The 18206-nt window shown below is 38.4% G+C and overlaps 2 protein-coding genes across 2 annotated transcripts in view; one reads left to right on the top strand and one right to left on the bottom strand.

The window, feature by feature from the left end:
- Positions 1-18206, bottom strand: part of LRRC38 (leucine rich repeat containing 38) — a 102459-nt gene that overhangs the window by 17413 nt on the left and 66840 nt on the right. The window lies entirely within an intron of this gene.
- Positions 4754-12688, top strand: LOC121058407 (arylacetamide deacetylase-like 4). The gene is made up of 4 exons (XM_040533925.1): positions 4754-4996; positions 9328-9544; positions 10296-10359; positions 11400-12688. The coding sequence occupies exons 1-4, from the start codon at positions 4841-4843 to the stop codon at positions 12175-12177; spliced, it is 1215 nt and encodes a 404-aa protein (XP_040389859.1). The 5' UTR covers positions 4754-4840; the 3' UTR covers positions 12178-12688.

Below are 18206 nucleotides of genomic sequence, written 5' to 3' on the forward strand. Positions count from 1 at the left end.
CCCCACCTTCCAAGCAGTGATTGTACTGAGCAAAATCTTCTGTGAACTGTTTCACCCTCCTTGCACCTAAATGATAAGCTCCCTGAAAGACAGCCTCTTTCCCCATGCCGTACTGGTGACCAGCAGAGCAGAGGTGTTCAGGGACAGAAGACTGAAAGGCATTCCCTGTGTAGCCCTCCCCATTTTGAAATCCACTTCTCTGCTTGGTCATCAGTGTTGCTTTTGTTGTCCTGAACACTCCACAGAACTTTGCCAGTACAGACAATGTGGGAAGTGCCAGAACTAACGATGTCCATACAATTCAATTCCACCTTGTATGGGACATGTTATGAGATGATCACATACCATTTTACATACATCTCATTCATTGCCCTGAGTGTTATACTCCTAGCCAGTTCAGCAATCCATACCAACTTTCTTTTTATTATTCAATGTCTGGACTTAGGTATCATTTATGGCCCACTCTCCAAATTCTGCACTGATCTACTACTGAGGTTTTGCCATGGTCCTTTATCTGTAGGTCTTAATTTACTACAAATGTTAATCAATTTATCTTTGTAATGTCTGCAGTATTATTAGCTCTTTTTAACACATGCATTTTAACCTGTATTGAGGGTTATAACCATGGTAGTGCAGATGGGTAAGCGGAGAACAGCAAGTACAGAAACAGCGTGTTCCTTTTTTAATAATGACTCCAATATTTTCTGAAATTTAGAAAGTAGCAAGATCTAATTGTCTCCATGGAACTTCCCGTCCTCTGATTTAATTAATTATAGATCTGCTATGTGTCTCACATTTTTGAGATAGAATGCTTGTTCATATAAACATTTCATATGTTCATATGAACTTGTTCATGTAAACCATTTTATAATTTCCTAAGTGTGGAATTAGCTTTCAAAATTATCACTCATTTACATATTTTCCTATCTTCTAGGGAAAGACACAACATAATTTTTACTCTCCTCTTCACTCAAGCACTTTCTAACAGCATGTCCCTCTCACTATCTGTATGTTCAATGAGCTACAGTCAAGTTCTTAAAGCACAATCACAGACTTGCAATGTGCCTACAGAATTATGCGCAAATGCCTTTTCCCCAAGGAATTACGCATGCAAAGAAATAGATAGTTACAAGCAGGCACAAAACAAGTCACTGCATAAAACAAGCCATTAACAGAGTTTGTCAGTACTTTGCATGCAAGCTTACAGCACCAAGTGTGTGCTGGTGAGGATTCGACTGGGGGAGTTCAGCTTTCAAGTTCAACTTTCAGCACCAGATGGCACTCCTGCTATGGAGGACTTAACATGAGCTTCTTGGGTCCAGCAGCACCTGGACAGAGGTGTCCATTGGCACCTGGTGTGCCTGAGTCTTGGCAGGTCACCTCAGCAGCACTGTGATTAAGAAACAGGCAGAGAGATCTTGTGACCACCTGAAGACTACGTGAAGGGAAGATTTCATGTCTGTTCCAGCTGGCTCAGTCTCCCCTAGCATGTGCAGACACAACAGAGTAAAAGCTTAAGGATGTTGATGATGTTGACAAGAATGATTCAGGCACTGGCATTTAGCTCTACACTGGAAATCAGTAAGAAAGGAAGATCCTGAGGCAGGAGAAAATGGGATTTTGGCCACAGGGACAAATTCCTCTGGTCTCTCCTACAGGAGTGAGAGATAAGGTAAAAAAGGCAGAAGCTAGAGAGAGAGAACATACCTTTGGAAAGGTTATTTAGTTGAAAAGGTTATTTCTCATCCTGGGACTGATGCTTACAAATTCCTGATGTTTGTGCTAATAAAATGTTAAATGTTACTCCATGTACATGCAATGCCCAAAGAAAACTAATTTCTTACTTCATGAACCAACTAGTTTGTTTCTTTTACTGCTGATATCCAGATTCTTGAAGAGGTTTTACATGGAGGCTCTAGCAGTGATGACAGGATGTTGGTGGGGTGCTGTGATGTCCGGACCTACTTAACGTGTCCATAAGAGTCCAAGACTTACCAGCTCTCCATAAAGTGGCACCAAAAAGATTTGAAAACAGCTGATCACTAGGTGGTAAGAACCTTAGAACAAATGTTCTGTCACAGGTGTCAGAAGACTGCTGAGGTTGCCAGAAGGGCCGAATCTGATAGGCATACTTAGACCACACCTAAGTCCTTTGGACAGCATGAAATTCAGCACAAAGCTGAATAATTACTTTCATTATTAGATGCTACGGAAGGGAGCTGCAACCACACTTTGTGCAATACTATTTCCTAATGCTCTTGTCTGAGCTGTGAGAAAGCTGATATGCACCTCAGTCGTGATAGGTTTGAATTTTCTCCTTCCATTTCCCAAGAAAGCATCCCAATCTCCAGGCTACAGGCAATGTGCCTCTCACCAATATCCCTTACCGAGCTGGCTGACACAACCGCAGCATGAAAGAATAAACAAAAAGGAATTAGATTTTGTACAAAGCATGTAAACAACCTTCTGGCAAGGGAGAGATAGGGAATGGGATGTTGGGATATGAAAGTTGCCAAAGTGATGTTGGATAACATGAACAAACAGTTTGGGCAGATGAAGCAGAACATGGAGTTAAGCTTCTTCTCAGAGACTGAATCTCCACACTCTAAAATTAACTTCCTTCTTGTTTATTCTAAACAATTACTAAACAGTTTCTGAAGCCAGGAATTAAGCATGAGGTCTTTTTTCCTATGCAGGTCATAGATTGATAGATTGTGCATTCTAAAGCTTTGGGGTTCTCTGAGTTTAAGTTTCATTTTAATCTACATCTCAAGGTCAGCCTACCCTCTTTCTGAAGGGAAAAAAAAAAAAAAAAAGAAAAAGGAAAAAAAAAGCACTCATTTTACCCATACTGATACCTTCCATAGTGAGAACCTGTTGCCTTCACAGTTTGAACAGACTGGTAAAGGGATACTGTTCGCAAAGGTGACATCATATGCACTGAAAAAGCCTTGCATTACAGATTTTTGTTTGTTTCAGGTTAAATCTTGAAACTAATGATTCGTGTACTGAAGAATACAAGCATGTTATTTCCAGAGGAATGCACATGGAATACACAGAAAAGAGCAGGCTGCTGATGTCTCGTCATTGCTACCAGTCCTGAAACCACCAAGTTCATGTCTAGTTTTCATCAGCTGCAATTATATTTCTACCTGAAATGGTATCTGTAAGCAATACTTTCATGAGAAGACAGAGACTGCAGTACTCTAAGGCTCAACCAAGAGGCTGCTGAAAAAATACCACCACCAAAACAACCAAAGAAAACAGCTGGCACAGGCTTTCACCTGCTGGAGAGAAGATAGGAATGAGGAACAAGCAAGATGCAAACAACTGACAATTCAGACTGCAGCTGCTTCTAGTCATGTTAGATTCAAAAATGTAATTGCATGATCGTGTACAAAATCAGTCAATCTATCAATCAATTTATCAAGCTGCATCCCAAAGAGCAATTCTGGTTTGAGCTGGAGCCAAGACAGCCACAAAGGGAGTTGTTGGGAATGAGTTTCCTTTCGTTTGTTGCACAGTGCACAAACTCTAATACTAAATTACCGTGATATTCACCCCTGCAAAAAGCACAGAGACTAGTCACCATCTAAAACCCATGTAAGATATATTTCAGTGCTTTTGTTGAATCTGAGTACCAGATAAATATTTTACTTGCCCTCTGTGAATGAGAAATGTTAGGGAACATCATCTCACCTGAAAACTGAAAGTCCCTAATGATGCTTGTATCTGTCTTGAGATGACTTTCATGTACTTAGGAATTGCTTGTAATACCTATCAGAAATATTTTTTCTAAGTGCTACACGTAATGTGCAGTTACTTATACCTCTTCACACAAAACTGTCATACATAATTTGAGATCAATCTCTACTGCAAGTCTTGAATCCGAATCTAATAAAAATCAGGCTAACTCTGTTGACTTCAGCAGAGCAGATGCACATCTGATAATACTCTTACCGGGAATTATATAACCACCCCTATATCCTTCAGAGAGGACGCTGTTAGACACTCACAGGGTTAAATATTATCACTGGAGATGCTTCTGGTTTTTAACAGCTGTAATTGTTTTTTTCTTTTGGCTTGTTTGTCAGCTGTTCCACTATTATTATTTTAGCAATAATGCAAGCATATTCGAATGCTCTCAAAACTAAATCTTAACAGTGCTATATAAAAAAAAAAACAAACAACAAAATACCATCCTTGCTTTGAAAAGACTCCATTCTAAGCTAAAGGATCAGGGATAGGGTAAACGCATACATTTTCACCAGAGGTTTATGTGTTATTTGTATAGATACACAAACAATTTATATGACAGGCACCAAATAAAAGGTGAAGAGAGACGTTCACAACGCTGAAACTTAGATTTCACTAGAAGTCTGAAAAAGTAAGGCATGGGGGCACAAGAAATCAAGAAACTGAACAGGTCTGAAGGCGATGGCTAAGAAATCCTGTTCCACAGGAACTCAGAAAAGATACAGGCTTGACTGTATTCAAGCAATAGGCAGAGACATAACAAGTTTTTGTCTTGTAACGCTGATGCTACAGATACGGCAAGCACTAGTTCTACGGTGATGTGCACAGAATCAAAACATGTAAGCTGTAAATATGAAAAACTGCTTATGCAAGCCTCCCTTGTGACTAATTGTTACTATCTATTTAATTGTATGGTTTGATTGCCACATGCTTTCATTTTCCTATTGGGATTTTTAAGAGCTGGATGATGGGATATGAAGAGAATTGCTAAACCTGCACCTTTACCTTCAGAAATATTTCCAAAGTCAGAGGGGGAAGGAGGTCACAGCTGCTTCTTCCATTTGACTCCTAACAATACAGCAAGATGGAACTTCTCTTCACACTTTTTCTTGTTGTTTTGACTGTTTTTGTGGCAATGTCTTTCTATTATGAACACCCCAAGGCAAAAATCCCGCCTGGAATGAGTCAGCGCAAAAAACTTTACGCTTTTCATTATATCATGAACTTCGGGTTTGGTCTGGTAAGTAAACTTTGCTTAAAGCTGGACTTTTTAATTTCTGATAGAGGGATAAAGGATTGGTGATTTTTTTTAGTATAGATGTTTAAATATACTGCAAATACACAGCTCGATTTATTTGGTACCACTGCAGATACCTTCAGCTCAGCTGGGTGCAAGATGACTCCATTGCTTGCTATACACTAAAGGTAAAAATATAGACAAAATTCTGTGGACAGTCTAATATCCCATCTTTTCTGATCGCGTAAGTTTTAGCTTTTTAATCCTGTTGCCTCATGCAGTGCTGGAAAATGTGAGGAGAATAGAGTTCTATGTGGAACTTTGCTCTGTGTAACACAGTGCTTATTTAGGGAATGAGTAACTAAATGCCCTATGTGATCTCAGCTCTCTGCTACAAATGTATTGCTCTACTTCTGAGCCATCTGACAGACAGCTGCCACATTCAAAATCTTTGGCCTTTCAGCATGTCTATATGACATCCTTTTTTTGAGTTAGCACACATTTAACAAACACTTCTGTGATTGCTAAATCAAGCTTTTCTTTTAGCATTTTAAATTATACAAAAAAAAAACAAACTTCAGTTTCTTTGTGTTGTGCATGACATTTCACTGCAATTCCATGTTCTAATGTTATTATTTTTTCCTCCCTTTCCCTACTACACTGCTTATTAAGTTTTTTTTTTTAAGTCAGTAAGCTTCTAAGGACGACTCATTACATCCCTTGAGAACACCTCACCCAGCTCCGAATGCTGCTATGATAGTAAAGCAATGAAATAAAATGGGATAGTAAGTCAAATTAAGTTTTCTTACATACACTGTACTATGTGTGGACCTCCGCATTTTCAAAAACAGCGTAGGAATACTCTTTATCCATCAGACAAAGTTTTACCTTTGTGTAATTCATATATAAGATGCCAAACTGCAGAATTTAGAAGCTCACTGGTGACTAACGTAGTTCTCAACTTATAATCTGCTGGCCAGTGAGAGGCCAAGGAAAAGCATTGTACCACATCACCTCAAAGAAGCAGAAGGATAAGGATATTAATGTATGATTAAAGCGAAGTATAAATGCAAGGAAATTTTGAGTCTGCTGTCAGGCAGATTAGTTATGCCAAAGTAGCCAAATCCTTTCAAGGGATGGCAACCCATGAGGTCAAAACTGCAGGGAAAACAAAAGTTTACTAGGACAGACCTAGTGTTCAGTTGAGACAAAAGATGCATGTGAAGTCACTGGAGACAAATCAGTTTGAAGCAGCTATGTGCAACCTAATAAATTTTATGAAGAAGTGTTTGCATTCACCTAAGAGGATATACTTAAATAAAAAGAGCTATGTCTTAAGAAGTGTTTGCATTCACCTAAGAGGATATACTTAAATAAAAAGAGCTATGTCTTAATAAGGTTGCCCCGAGGAGCTGTGGATGCCCCATCCCCATAAGTGTTCAAGGAAGGCCAGGTTGGATGGGGCTTTTTGCAACCTGGTATAGTGAGAAGTGTCCCTGCCCATGGCAGGGGGTTGGAACCAGGTGATCTTTAAGGTCCCTTCCAACCCAAACCATTCTATGATTCTATAAAAATTCTTCATAGAAAAATCTACCCATCCTTTATTTTTTCACTTAGTATTTGGTCTGTAAGAAGAAAAATGGACAGATCAGTAAAGCTAAACACTAGTCAAAGGGTTAAAACCTGTCCTTCCTGGGAAACGGACCTGCAGTGATCGAGGGGCTGATTAAACTATGCTATGCACTGCTATGCACTGTGTTAATAGCTCTGTAAGCTTCCTGGACCCCATTTATCCTAGTAATGATCTAGGCAGAAGGGCTGGCAGACATCGGGTGCAGATGGCAGGCCTCTGTACCTGTGTAAAGAGAACAAAGGACTCACGCCACGGTTAGCACAGCCAGCATGGCCCTCCCGCTGGCACCAGTTGCTACGTGCATGTTGCTGCAGGCCCCAGCCCTCTGCCTGAACACGTATCTGGATTCTCCTTTGTAATCTAACTCAGGTTCCTCTCTGCCTCCCACACAGCTTTTCTCCTGGTGCATGGAAACCTCCATGCCAGTTGTCAGTGGGATCAGTTTTTCAGCATTTCACTGTGAATGACAATTGGTGGGCAGACACTGCTGCGCTTGCACTGACTGCAGAGGCCAAGCTAGGCAACGCTTCAAAGGAGGTCGCAGCTCTCCAGTCCTGTCCTTTGGCTGTCTCATGCTACCCATAAGTCTTTCTTTTCAAGCTGTCATGTCAGCTATCATTTTAGAAGATCCTTAATCAATCCACATCCAACCTGTGCAACTACTGGTTTACAAATTATACTGCTAAGCAGTTGCATTTCTTTGCGAGAGCCAAAATGTACATCACGTTTGGCCAACTTGGCTAATCACCTATGATTAACCAAGCTTTATGAACGTGAAGATCCCGAGAGCGGGATTTCTGGTAACAAACTGGTGATGACTAGTCTTGATACATTCTAAACATACCTTTAAGTACACATAGCCTGGTCTTGCAGCTGATGTGTAAGTGATGACTTTTTTTCAGAAACTGTAGGTGAAAACCCAGTACTGCATTTGGAGGGAGCATACAGACTGAAGAATGGATTTGAATCAGAAAAAGCAAAAATGCAAACTATGCTGATTCCTGTAGAACTTCCATTCACGGGAACTGTGCAATTTAAAACACCACCAGATTAAAATTTCATTTGCATATTACCAGAAATAACTATGAAGATTATGTGTGATGATACTAATTACCGATGTCCTTCATAACTGCAATTTGTTGCAGGTACTCCACAGCAGATATTCACAACTAACAGTGAAGTGACTAAGAACGGTATAAATAAATGCCAATCTCTAGGAAAACTATTAAATGTTTAATGAAAATGAAATGTCACACTGCCAACACTACACACAGCAGCTGATAAGGATTCCTACTTTTGTTTCATATTTCCAAGACAAAGATGATGCCTATGACATACACAAACAGTATAGCTAATTACAGGAGTAACCTTGACTGTTACAAAAGTATTACTGTAAGGAAGAAAAATACAGGAGGGAATTGGAGAATTAAAGAAACAAAAATTATTTTCCCATGGACATCATAGAGGAGATCTGTAGAAGGAACCAGTATGAGACTAAAGCTAGGCTACAAAATGATCCTTCTTGTAGATGGGATCAGCTCTTCAAATGGCATAAAATGGGCTTTCTGCCGTATTTAACAGGACCACATTATTAAACTACATGAGGTCTGTGAAATGTGAGGTGAAAAACGCAAGACTCTCACTATGGGATTTTAAGATACATGCAGTATATACCTTTGTATATATAATGCGGTTTTGGAACACATATGTATGAATAATGGCAACACAACAGATTATATTACTCATTAGAGAAGACAAAAAGTACAACATTTGACCCAAACAGAGTGGAAATGAGTGATACTGCCTCGTATTTTTCATCATAGACTAGATCAGACTGCAACCAAAACAGCTTAAAGCCATCTAGACGCAACATAGACTAGCTCAGACTGCCTCCAATCTTCAGCCTTGAATGTTTAAGTACAAATCACTGAGCTATGTGAATATTGAGCTAAGGTTCAAAATTATTCTTGTTGGGGAGGCCAGCTGTGGTAGATGCTACAGAAAAATGTTCTGCATGTTAAAAAGCTGTGGGAGTTTGGGAAACCAAAGTATTAGCCACAGAAGGAGAAATTTTAAAATGCTGTAACTGCTCTCTCCTTCTTTTGTTCAAGCACAGGGCTACTTAAACACCTAGTAAATGGAAGTATTTGCCCCCTCTATCTACTGTTAATAGCTTGAGTGTTCTTCCACTGATATAATCTAAGCCAGGATTTCACCACTGCAGAATGAGTTCAGTTGAAAAACACCATGCCAACATCTAAACTTTCTAATATAATCCAGAAATTATTACCAAAGCTAACCCTGTGTTCTGCTAGATAGTACTGATAACATTTTTGCCAGAGATGTATGATGGTATTAACGAACCAGTTACAGTGATACTGTGAAAGTGACTTACAGCCAGATTTGCCCACAGGAAGTCTTTGCTTCTGGAGACGCATGGACACAAGGCAGAAGATTCTTCTCAGGCAGCTACAGAAGATAAATTCATCCATTCCTTTCAAATCTACTGCTGAGTTACAGATTTTCTCAGGGTTTGCATTACAATGAAGGTGTATCCACATCATCATAACTGGCCACTTCATTGTCAGAACCATCAGGAGACAAAGTTTGAACTGACCATAGAAATTTAAGCTTTTGTGCTCATTCTCCAGATAAGATGGAAATTTGTATTAATTTGTGGTTTCTTTTCCTTTACTAACAGGCAACATTAATGGAAAAAATTGGTATCACTTCAGAAGTCCATTTCCTCAGGATTATGATGGATGGAATACCGCCACCAAAAGATAAACATCTTTTTATCAAAGACTTAAGATTTGAAAAGGTTAAAGTAAGAATGTACCAGCCAAAAATGTCAACCACTGGACAAAGAAGAGGAATCCTTTATTTTCATGGCGGAGTTGGACGGCTTGGAAGCATTCGTAAGTAATGTAAATAATATGAGTTGTATCTACAAATACTATGCAGTTACTGATCTGACACTGTATTTCTTAAAATACAAGAAGAGGTAGTAGGTAAAGCATTATAAATAAAAAAAATCATGTCAGGATAGCAGAGTAATTTTACTTACATGCAGCAGGCATCAAGTTAAATGATCTTTCTACAGATCATGTATCTAGAACTTCTTCGATCATTTATTGTCTTCTCCCTCATACTTATGAGAAAAGTTGAAAATTTCATAAGAATTTTATTTTTTTTCCAAGAACTCAGTTCATGCTCACATATACGTGCAAGCTTGTGTATATGTATGTATACTGTTGTGCATTTACAATGGAACTGTTTACAAGGAAAAAATATAATTTGTATTTAGAGATTAGATGGTGTCTCCTGAAAAAGAAAAAATAATACGCTAGATGTGGCTGCTTTTTTTTCTTCTTTTAATAACTTCTCATCTTCATTGCCACTTTGGCAGTAGCAGCAGTGGTGCTTTCCGTTAACATTTCAGTGAGGAGAATGAACCAATGAATGGCAAAAATTCCAGGTTTCTTATTGGCAAGAAGATTCCCACAGATGCAATGAAACTATGAGGAATGCCCAGATTAGATCATACCAACAATAGGAGATTTACAGTGTAGCTTCATCACAAAACAGAGATTAAAAACTGCAGAATATTTTCATCTGACTTATTTTTAAAACAAGTTACAACTCCATTGAAATGTTTTGTTTTTATAGAGGCCTATGAAAGAACATGCCGCTACTTTGCTAGGAAAACCAACTCAGTGGTTGTGTCTGTTGGGTAAGTGGAGTCGATCCAAACACACAACGTGACAGCCATTCGTGTCTCCTTTCCAGGTTTATAATTCTTTAATGCTTTAGTCGCTGCAAGCCAAGTTCCTAGCAATCTGCATCGAGTATTTGTATTTAATGATCACATGCATTACACCAGCACTAATTACCCTTAGAAAGAGCTAGTCAACTAATCCCCACTTACTTATTTCCAAATTTCCATTATAGCAATTTTATAATTTGTAGCTACCATTAGATGAGGATGTTTTTATTTCCTAAATCCATACACAAAGCACTGTAAGCTGAAGCCTGCATTGTGTTTGAAGTGTAACTACCTCTGTTGATAGCACAGTTGCCCAGACCACTAAATACTCATTTTAGTAGTTGTTCTGAAAAACTGTGTGCGCACAGAGTCCACATTTAACTTGCAACCAGAGATGACCATTTAAAATCTTTTTGTGATGAGCTGTAATATATTTTTAAAAGAATCAAATTTTAAAAATTCACAAAAACGGTTGTTGTCTTGGAATTTTATTAAAATTGCACTAATTGCTATTTACATCCCAAAACACTTGGAGAATCATTAGCTCTTATTGATTCTGTTTATAAAGAATTCAGCTTACAGAAAAATGCTGAAACCTTTTTGTATTTTCATTATCCATTTTCTACACTCATATTGTCTAACCATTTGTTTGGAAATTTTCACTTTGATTTCTAAGTAGAATTGCTGATAGATTAATTTACGCATATGTGCCTTGCCATCTAATTGTACAGAAAGTCAGTGTGTGCCCTCAGTCCCCTGAGTCACCTAATAGGCAATTAAATACATATTTTGCAAAGATAGAAGAATGCACTGACCCCCCTCAAACATTACCAATAGTAGCAATAAGACAGCATAAGCAGTAATTATTAGCAATTCTGTTGATGTAATTATAATCTCAGAAAGTTGTCCTTTCTTCAGAATGAAATATATGAAAGCATGAATGTAAGGACAACAAGGGTACCATTCGTTAGATATGACTATGTTAAAACACTTTCATTCCTATTTAGGTATCGCTTAGCTCCTGAGTACCCATATCCAACCCAATTTGAGGATTGTCTCACTGCCACCATACATTTTATGAGGACAGCACAAGATTATGGAGTAGACCCTTCTCGCATTATTGTCTGTGGAGATAGCAGTGGAGGTACACTCACTGCTGCTGTTGCCCAAGCACTGGTAAACAGAAGAGATGTCCCAAAGCTGAGAGCACAAATCCTAATATATCCTTTTCTCCAGGGTGCAGACTTTAATTTGCCTTCCTATCAGCAGAATGAGGGCATTCCCGTTTTGTTAAAGGAACGAACCGTCTCTCTTGGTTTGAAGTATCTCAATACAGACTTGTCTGCCATAAACAATGTGCTTCAAGGCTGTCATGTTTCAGAAGAACTGAGACTGAAGTATCAGAAATGGCTGAGTCCTGATAACATCCCTCATGAGTTTAAAACAAGAGGCTACACACCAAGTACAGAACAACCATTCTCAGAAGAAATCTATACATTGGTCAAGGCTTTTCTTGAGCCTGTTTTTTCACCACTGCTATCTGAAGATAGTGTTATTGCTCAGCTTCCTGAGACTTTCATTCTGACCTGCGAATATGATGTACTTAGAGATGATGGACTGCTGTACAAGAAACGATTAGAGGATCAGGGTGTAAAAGTGACCTTGTGCCATCTGCAAGAAGGATTCCATGGAACAATATTCTTAGCACTTTATGGTAAGATTACATCATTCAAATCTGGACTCAAAGGCCTGGAAAAGATAACAAAATTTCTAAGGTTGATGTAAGACTCTGTTTCTTTCATTCTCTTTCCTGATTCCTATTGCTCACTGCTTGCAAAGATTTTTCAAAAACACCTTCGATTTTCCTTTTCTTAAATCATCTCTTGAAATTTCGGCATTGGATTTATTGTCCTTTTTATCCAAGAAATTGATTTTGTGATGGCTTTCTCTTCATTTTTACTTACGGTATGCAAAATCAGATGAATTTACCTTTCTTCTACTATCTCCTTCGGAGTTTTCTGTTTTACCCATAAAAGATCTGGCCCCCATGGCAAGTGTTTCACAATGCATCATAGATTAATAGAATCATTCAGGTTGGAAAAGACCTCTAAGATCATCTAGTCCAACCTTTAACCTAGTACTAAATTCTACCACTAAACCATGTTACTAAGTTCTAAATCTACACATTTCTTGAAGACCTCCAGGGATGGTGACTCAACCACTTCTCTTGGCATGCCATTCCAATGCCGCACAATCCTTTCAGTAAAGAAAGTTCTCCTAATATCCAACCTAAACCTTCCCCTGAAGCTTGGCTTAATAAAGTTCGAATAATAATATATAAACTGCGATATATAGCAAGCATGGTCCATGATTTACCAAGATATTTATCTTATGAAAGCTGAGTTTGAGACAGCCTTGAAGAGAGGTGAATGTAGCAGAAAAGATGTGAGCATAGACATAAAAGAAAGAAGTTTCAACCCTGCAACCATACTCCTGTTCTGGGACCCCTAGTATGAGAGAGACCTAGACATACTGGAAAGAATCCAATGCGGGACCACCACGATGAGCAAAGGACTAGAGCACCTCTCCTGTGAGAGAGCTGGGACTGTTCAGCCTGGAGAAAAGGAAGCTCAGAGGGATCTTTTCAATGTCTATAAATACCTGAGACATTTTGCTGAAATAGTAACCCTAACATTCCTGGCTGTTAGTAAAATCACTTAGAATGATATAAATACATGAAGATAAGAGGAGAATGAATTTATTGCCTGTGATTAGAAATGATGGTAAACTATGAGAGTTTAAAAAAAACAACTAGCAAACAGGACTAAACACATTTCCAATCAGAGTATACTTATTTAAAATTTTAAATGTTTTTCATGACAAAGTTCTATCTATTTCCACATATAAAAGTTGATATTCCTTGATGTATAATCAACACAAATAATTACATAAAATATTTTATATCTACATTTTACATGCATTTTGATAAAAAAGAGTTTGCACATAGGATTTGGCATTTAACTTAGATCTGTGTTAATGATTTGTAATTGATAATGAATATCTGAGATGGAAGACATCCTCGAATAAAAATGTCACTGTGATGTAAATATACTTGTTGCATTCTATTTATTTCATATTTTGATATTAGAAATGTGAGTATTGCCAAGAGATGTCAGTAAACATTTTAATGACACTGTTCTCCTGAGGTGAATGTTTCACACTATAATTGTTTCCTCTCTGTTTTTATTATACTCTTATATCCTGCATTACAATAATTTCTCATGCTATTAGACACTAATATCATGAATTCTTCAGTATGTTGGAGACATACTGCATTTCCATGCAGAAATGGAAGCATGGGTAGGATGTAATTTCACTTACAGTCAAAACTTCTGACTATCTTTGATTAAATGAATACCCGAAACACTGCCCACACTATGAACTACTTTTGTTCTTGTCAGAGAAATTTCTAGCTCTATAATTTAAAAATAATAAGCTCTTTATCTGACATTATTGCATACATCTTCTGCCCACTACTGGCTTATTTAAACTATAATCAAAAGCAAAGAATGCTGAAGACAATTATGTACGGGAAGTCTTCAGGTGGAATAAGATACCTTACAAACAATGGAAGGATGTTCTGCTATACTCAGCATGGCTCTGTTATTTATATTCAGCATACTGGAAAATAAAGCCTGCTAGAACAATCTGAATGCCATCTAGCTAAACTCACAAAGTCTTTAAAAAATAAGTATATAAATATATATATATTTACAGGGTTTTTCCACATGGTCTTTCAAAATTAACACAATTTGCATGACCAAAATAGCAAAAATCTCCTACATATCTAGGCAGACATATCAGTTATACTGACTTTTGAATGCTATTCAAAATGAATTTTGAACTATTTTGCATATGGGCAAAAATGATACTAATTTTGAGGTTTACGTTCTTCATTGGCATGGGTGGCAATTTGTCCATAAAGTTATAGAAGAATACATTAGAAGAATATGTATTAGAAGAATAAATACATACAGAGAATGTCAGAGTGAGACAAAGAAAAAGGCTGGCAACTGTTTAGGTAATAAAGCCCCAAGAAGACATGCTGAAGACACTATAGATCTTTTCTTTCTTTAATGACTCGACTAGTAGTAAAATAACTGGTTATTCTGAACATTCAGTACTCACAATAAAATCTCAGCGCACGTATTCCTTCAACAAAGTAATGGAGCGTGAACAAGACTGGTCCACTCCAGAGGTGTCAACCCTAAATAATTTGGACAGGAGCCACATTCTAGTCTGTTCTCTAGACTTTTGCACATAGGCAGTATATCACAAATAAGAGGATTCAGGAACAGATCAGAACATTGTCAGGACATGAAAACTAGTGAAATGCTGAAAAGGTCTGTGAAGCTGGGAGGTCTAGATACTATTTGAATGGCTATATATTACAGAAAGATGTTAAGAAAATTAAGAAAGGGAAAGCAAATTGTTGTGCACCATTCCAACCACCAGATGTCAGTATACAATTGATATTTCAATGCTATTAGAATAACCTGGGAAACTGCTTTCTGCTCTTGGGCACATAATCTGAGCACCCGAAAGACATTACAAAAGGTCATAGAACGTTTTAGACTTAAATATTTTTACTGAACCTGCTGCTATGCCTTCATATACTAAAGCAGTAGGTTTAACAACACAGTAGGATTTAAGCCATACTAATTTTCGAGTTCAATTACCTGTTCTAAACCAATCAAGTTATAGCGGTTTATTACAGAACTTTACAACTTCAATTATCTTCTGTTTTGCTATCTTTACATTACCTCTTTGTACTACTCTATTTAAAAGCCAATACACAACAGGTATTTTGGAAAATAAGCAGGCAATTAGAAAATACTCCAAATTTTGAATTCAATTATTAAAAAAACATTTAATATTATTCTCTACTTATGATGCACATTCTCTGTAGGATACTGCTGCTGAAATAAATAGAGAGAATCCTGTAAACTATGGTTTCTTTTATTCCTGTCAGTTGTCTTCCAATTGCCCGTTACCCCAGTGATTCATTGTGTTTATTGACTCTCTCATGATAGTGAACAGAACAGAACGGAACAGAACAGAACAGTTGGAAGGGGCCTTCAAAGATCGAGTCCAACTGCCTGATCTCTTCAGGGCTAACCAAAAGCTAAAGCACATCAGTGAGGGAGTTGTCCAAATGCCTCTTGAACACTGTCTGGCACTGGGCATCAGCCACCTCTCTAGGGAGCCTGTTCCAGTGTTTGGCCACCCTCATGGTAACGGAATTGTCCCTAACACCCAGCCTGACCCTCCCCTGGCGCAGCTCTGGGCAGTTCGATGCCATCAGTTACCTGGGAGCAGAGAGCAGTGCCTCCCTCGGTGCTTCCCCTGCTCAGGGCACTGCAGAGAGCAACTGGGTCACCTCGTGGCCTCCTTTTCTCCAAACCGGACAACCCAAGCGTCCTCAGCCTCTCCTTACAGGATGTGCCCTCCAGCCCTTTTACCAGCTTTGTTGCCCCAAAATGCAGTTTGCCCTCTTGGCTGCCAGAGCACACTGCTGGCTCATGCTGCGCCTGATATCACCAGCATCCCCAGGTCCCTTTCTGCAGGGCTGCTCCCTCCAGCCACGCATCTCCCAGTCTGTACCTGTGTCCGGCCCTGCTCCATCCCAGGTGCAGCATGCGACGTTTTCCTTTGCTGAACTTCATGCCATTGACGACTGCCCAGTGCTCCAATCTAGCTAGATCCCTCTGCACAGCCTCTCGTCACTGCAGGGAGTCAACAGCACCTCCCAGTTCCATCTTTGATGATTACCATCAGCAGCAAACTTGCTGAGGATGCATTCCTCTCCTGCTAACCTGAATATTCTGAGTTACAAGTATCAGCTGGATCTGGCCACAGCAAATTAAGGCTGTTGCAGTTCTGCCATTTACATTCAAACTGCTTATGACTCAAGAACACATTTTGGTGTGGTGGCCTATCATGAAATGCCAGGTTGAGGTTCTGGAGCAGTTTATTTGGACTCTGGGTGGAGCAGAGTTCACCCATCCTGAGGAACAGAACTGCACAGCCACAGAGGCACACACATCCAAGAACTCATCCACATTTCAGAATGCTACGTTAACAAAAGCCTTCCACAGAGTCATCATTTCGAAAAAGTTCCTGCTCTGAATCGTACAACACAAAATCTGAATTTTTCATCACTGAATGCTAACACATAATACCTGTTACCATTTTTACTTCAAATTTTTGACACAGTACAGCTTTTTACTGCAGAATTTGTTAGCAAGTGTTTAAGCTGGGAGTCATTTGGAAGGGATATATTTCATAGCAGAACTTAGAGGAAGAAAGGTAAGGAAAGACTTACAGCAGACTAAATAGAAGGCGATGTTCAGTCATGAATGAGAGCAAAATGCACAAGGAGTGGCTACTAATTTGGGTGGGGAGATGGAGATAACAAAGAGGGAGGACACCAAAAGGGAGGTAGGAGGCAGGCTGAGTGAAGAAAGAGACAGATCAAGTAACTATACGGAACCTTTAATAAACAGTATCATTTAGTGAGGACTAAGCTATAATTTCTCAAATCTTTTTATTGTCCCTCTAAAGGCCACAGTAAATCCATATCCCAGATTGGAAGAGTACGGTGTACAGGTGTGAGGAGGTCTGAGACGCTTTCAGTCATTTGTTTACATAAATCCAGAAATCTGAGCTGGAGGACAGTACGATTTCTCCTTGGTGAAACTGAAGTTAGTTCGCATTATAGAATCTAATTGTCATACTACATTACCTAGAGTAAATAAACACATAAACACAACCAGGTAAATTATATATACAGGAGTGTTTCATTTCAAAAGGTACCTGAAAAAACAAACAAACAAACAAACAAGAAGAATTAAAAATGGTAACATAGCAGCTTATTTCTGCTTTTAATCTTTCCTTGTAATACTTTTTTTTTTTCCTTTCTACGTTCTTAGCTTTATGACTTCCAGTTAGTTACTAAACCTGGCTATACGTGACTGAATCAGTACCTCAGCCATTATATCTAGCAACTTTATCATATTTTAGTTATTGCTTGTAGTATTTCCACTATTACACATAGTAGCTTCACAATAGTCAACTGTTTCCTAACACAGCCTACAATCAGAAGTGAAATGTTTTGCAATATTTTAAGGAAAGACATTACAAAAACAATAAGACCTGACGTTCATGTAACTCATAAGCATCAGCTACCCTGACATTTTTGGCTTTATTGGTGTTTGGTTTGAAAGCTGCCTGCCTCTTACACTGATAAACAACAGATGTGAAATTGATGAGTTTTATGCATTCTCTACCTTGAATGCACACCAATTTAGGCCTTACAGAAATCAACAGGTTAAGCCTGGTAGGGAGGAAAAACATAATACAACAAACCAGCAACGATCATATTTCTATCAATAGGGATTGTGATAATCCTTTCTCTTGCCATCATTACTATGTCCATTAGAAATATGCTGAAAAATTATGAAAAAAATGAAAAAAATGACTATCTTCTTGCATAAATGGAGACTCTCTGGAAAGAATTTACACTACGTCAATTATGTACTCACCAGCTGATATATTAAACATGTCCATCTCCAGCAACTCTAAATTTGATGAATAAAGTATCAGTTTTATGAGCTCTGAAGAGTTAAATGTTTTATTAGAACAAAGTATCACATGCATGTCCAGAAATACACATTACAACTCCAAACTCCAAGCTGTATTAGTTCTATCAGGTTTAGTTGAACCTCTTGAATCTTTAGCAAATACAAACCAGT

Source organism: Cygnus olor, chromosome 21, assembly GCF_009769625.2.
Source record: "Cygnus olor isolate bCygOlo1 chromosome 21, bCygOlo1.pri.v2, whole genome shotgun sequence".
NCBI lineage: Eukaryota > Metazoa > Chordata > Aves > Anseriformes > Anatidae > Cygnus > Cygnus olor.

Excerpts from the sequence above, each read along its gene's own strand:
- LOC121058407 (XM_040533925.1), top strand. The coding sequence starts at position 4,841 with ATGGAACTTCTCTTCACACTTTTTCTTGTTGTTTTGACTGTTTTTGTG. Across the intron at positions 4,997-9,327 it reads TGAACTTCGGGTTTGGTCTG|GCAACATTAATGGAAAAAAT; the intron begins GTAAGTAAACTT and ends CTTTACTAACAG. Across the intron at positions 10,360-11,399 it reads TCAGTGGTTGTGTCTGTTGG|GTATCGCTTAGCTCCTGAGT; the intron begins GTAAGTGGAGTC and ends ATTCCTATTTAG.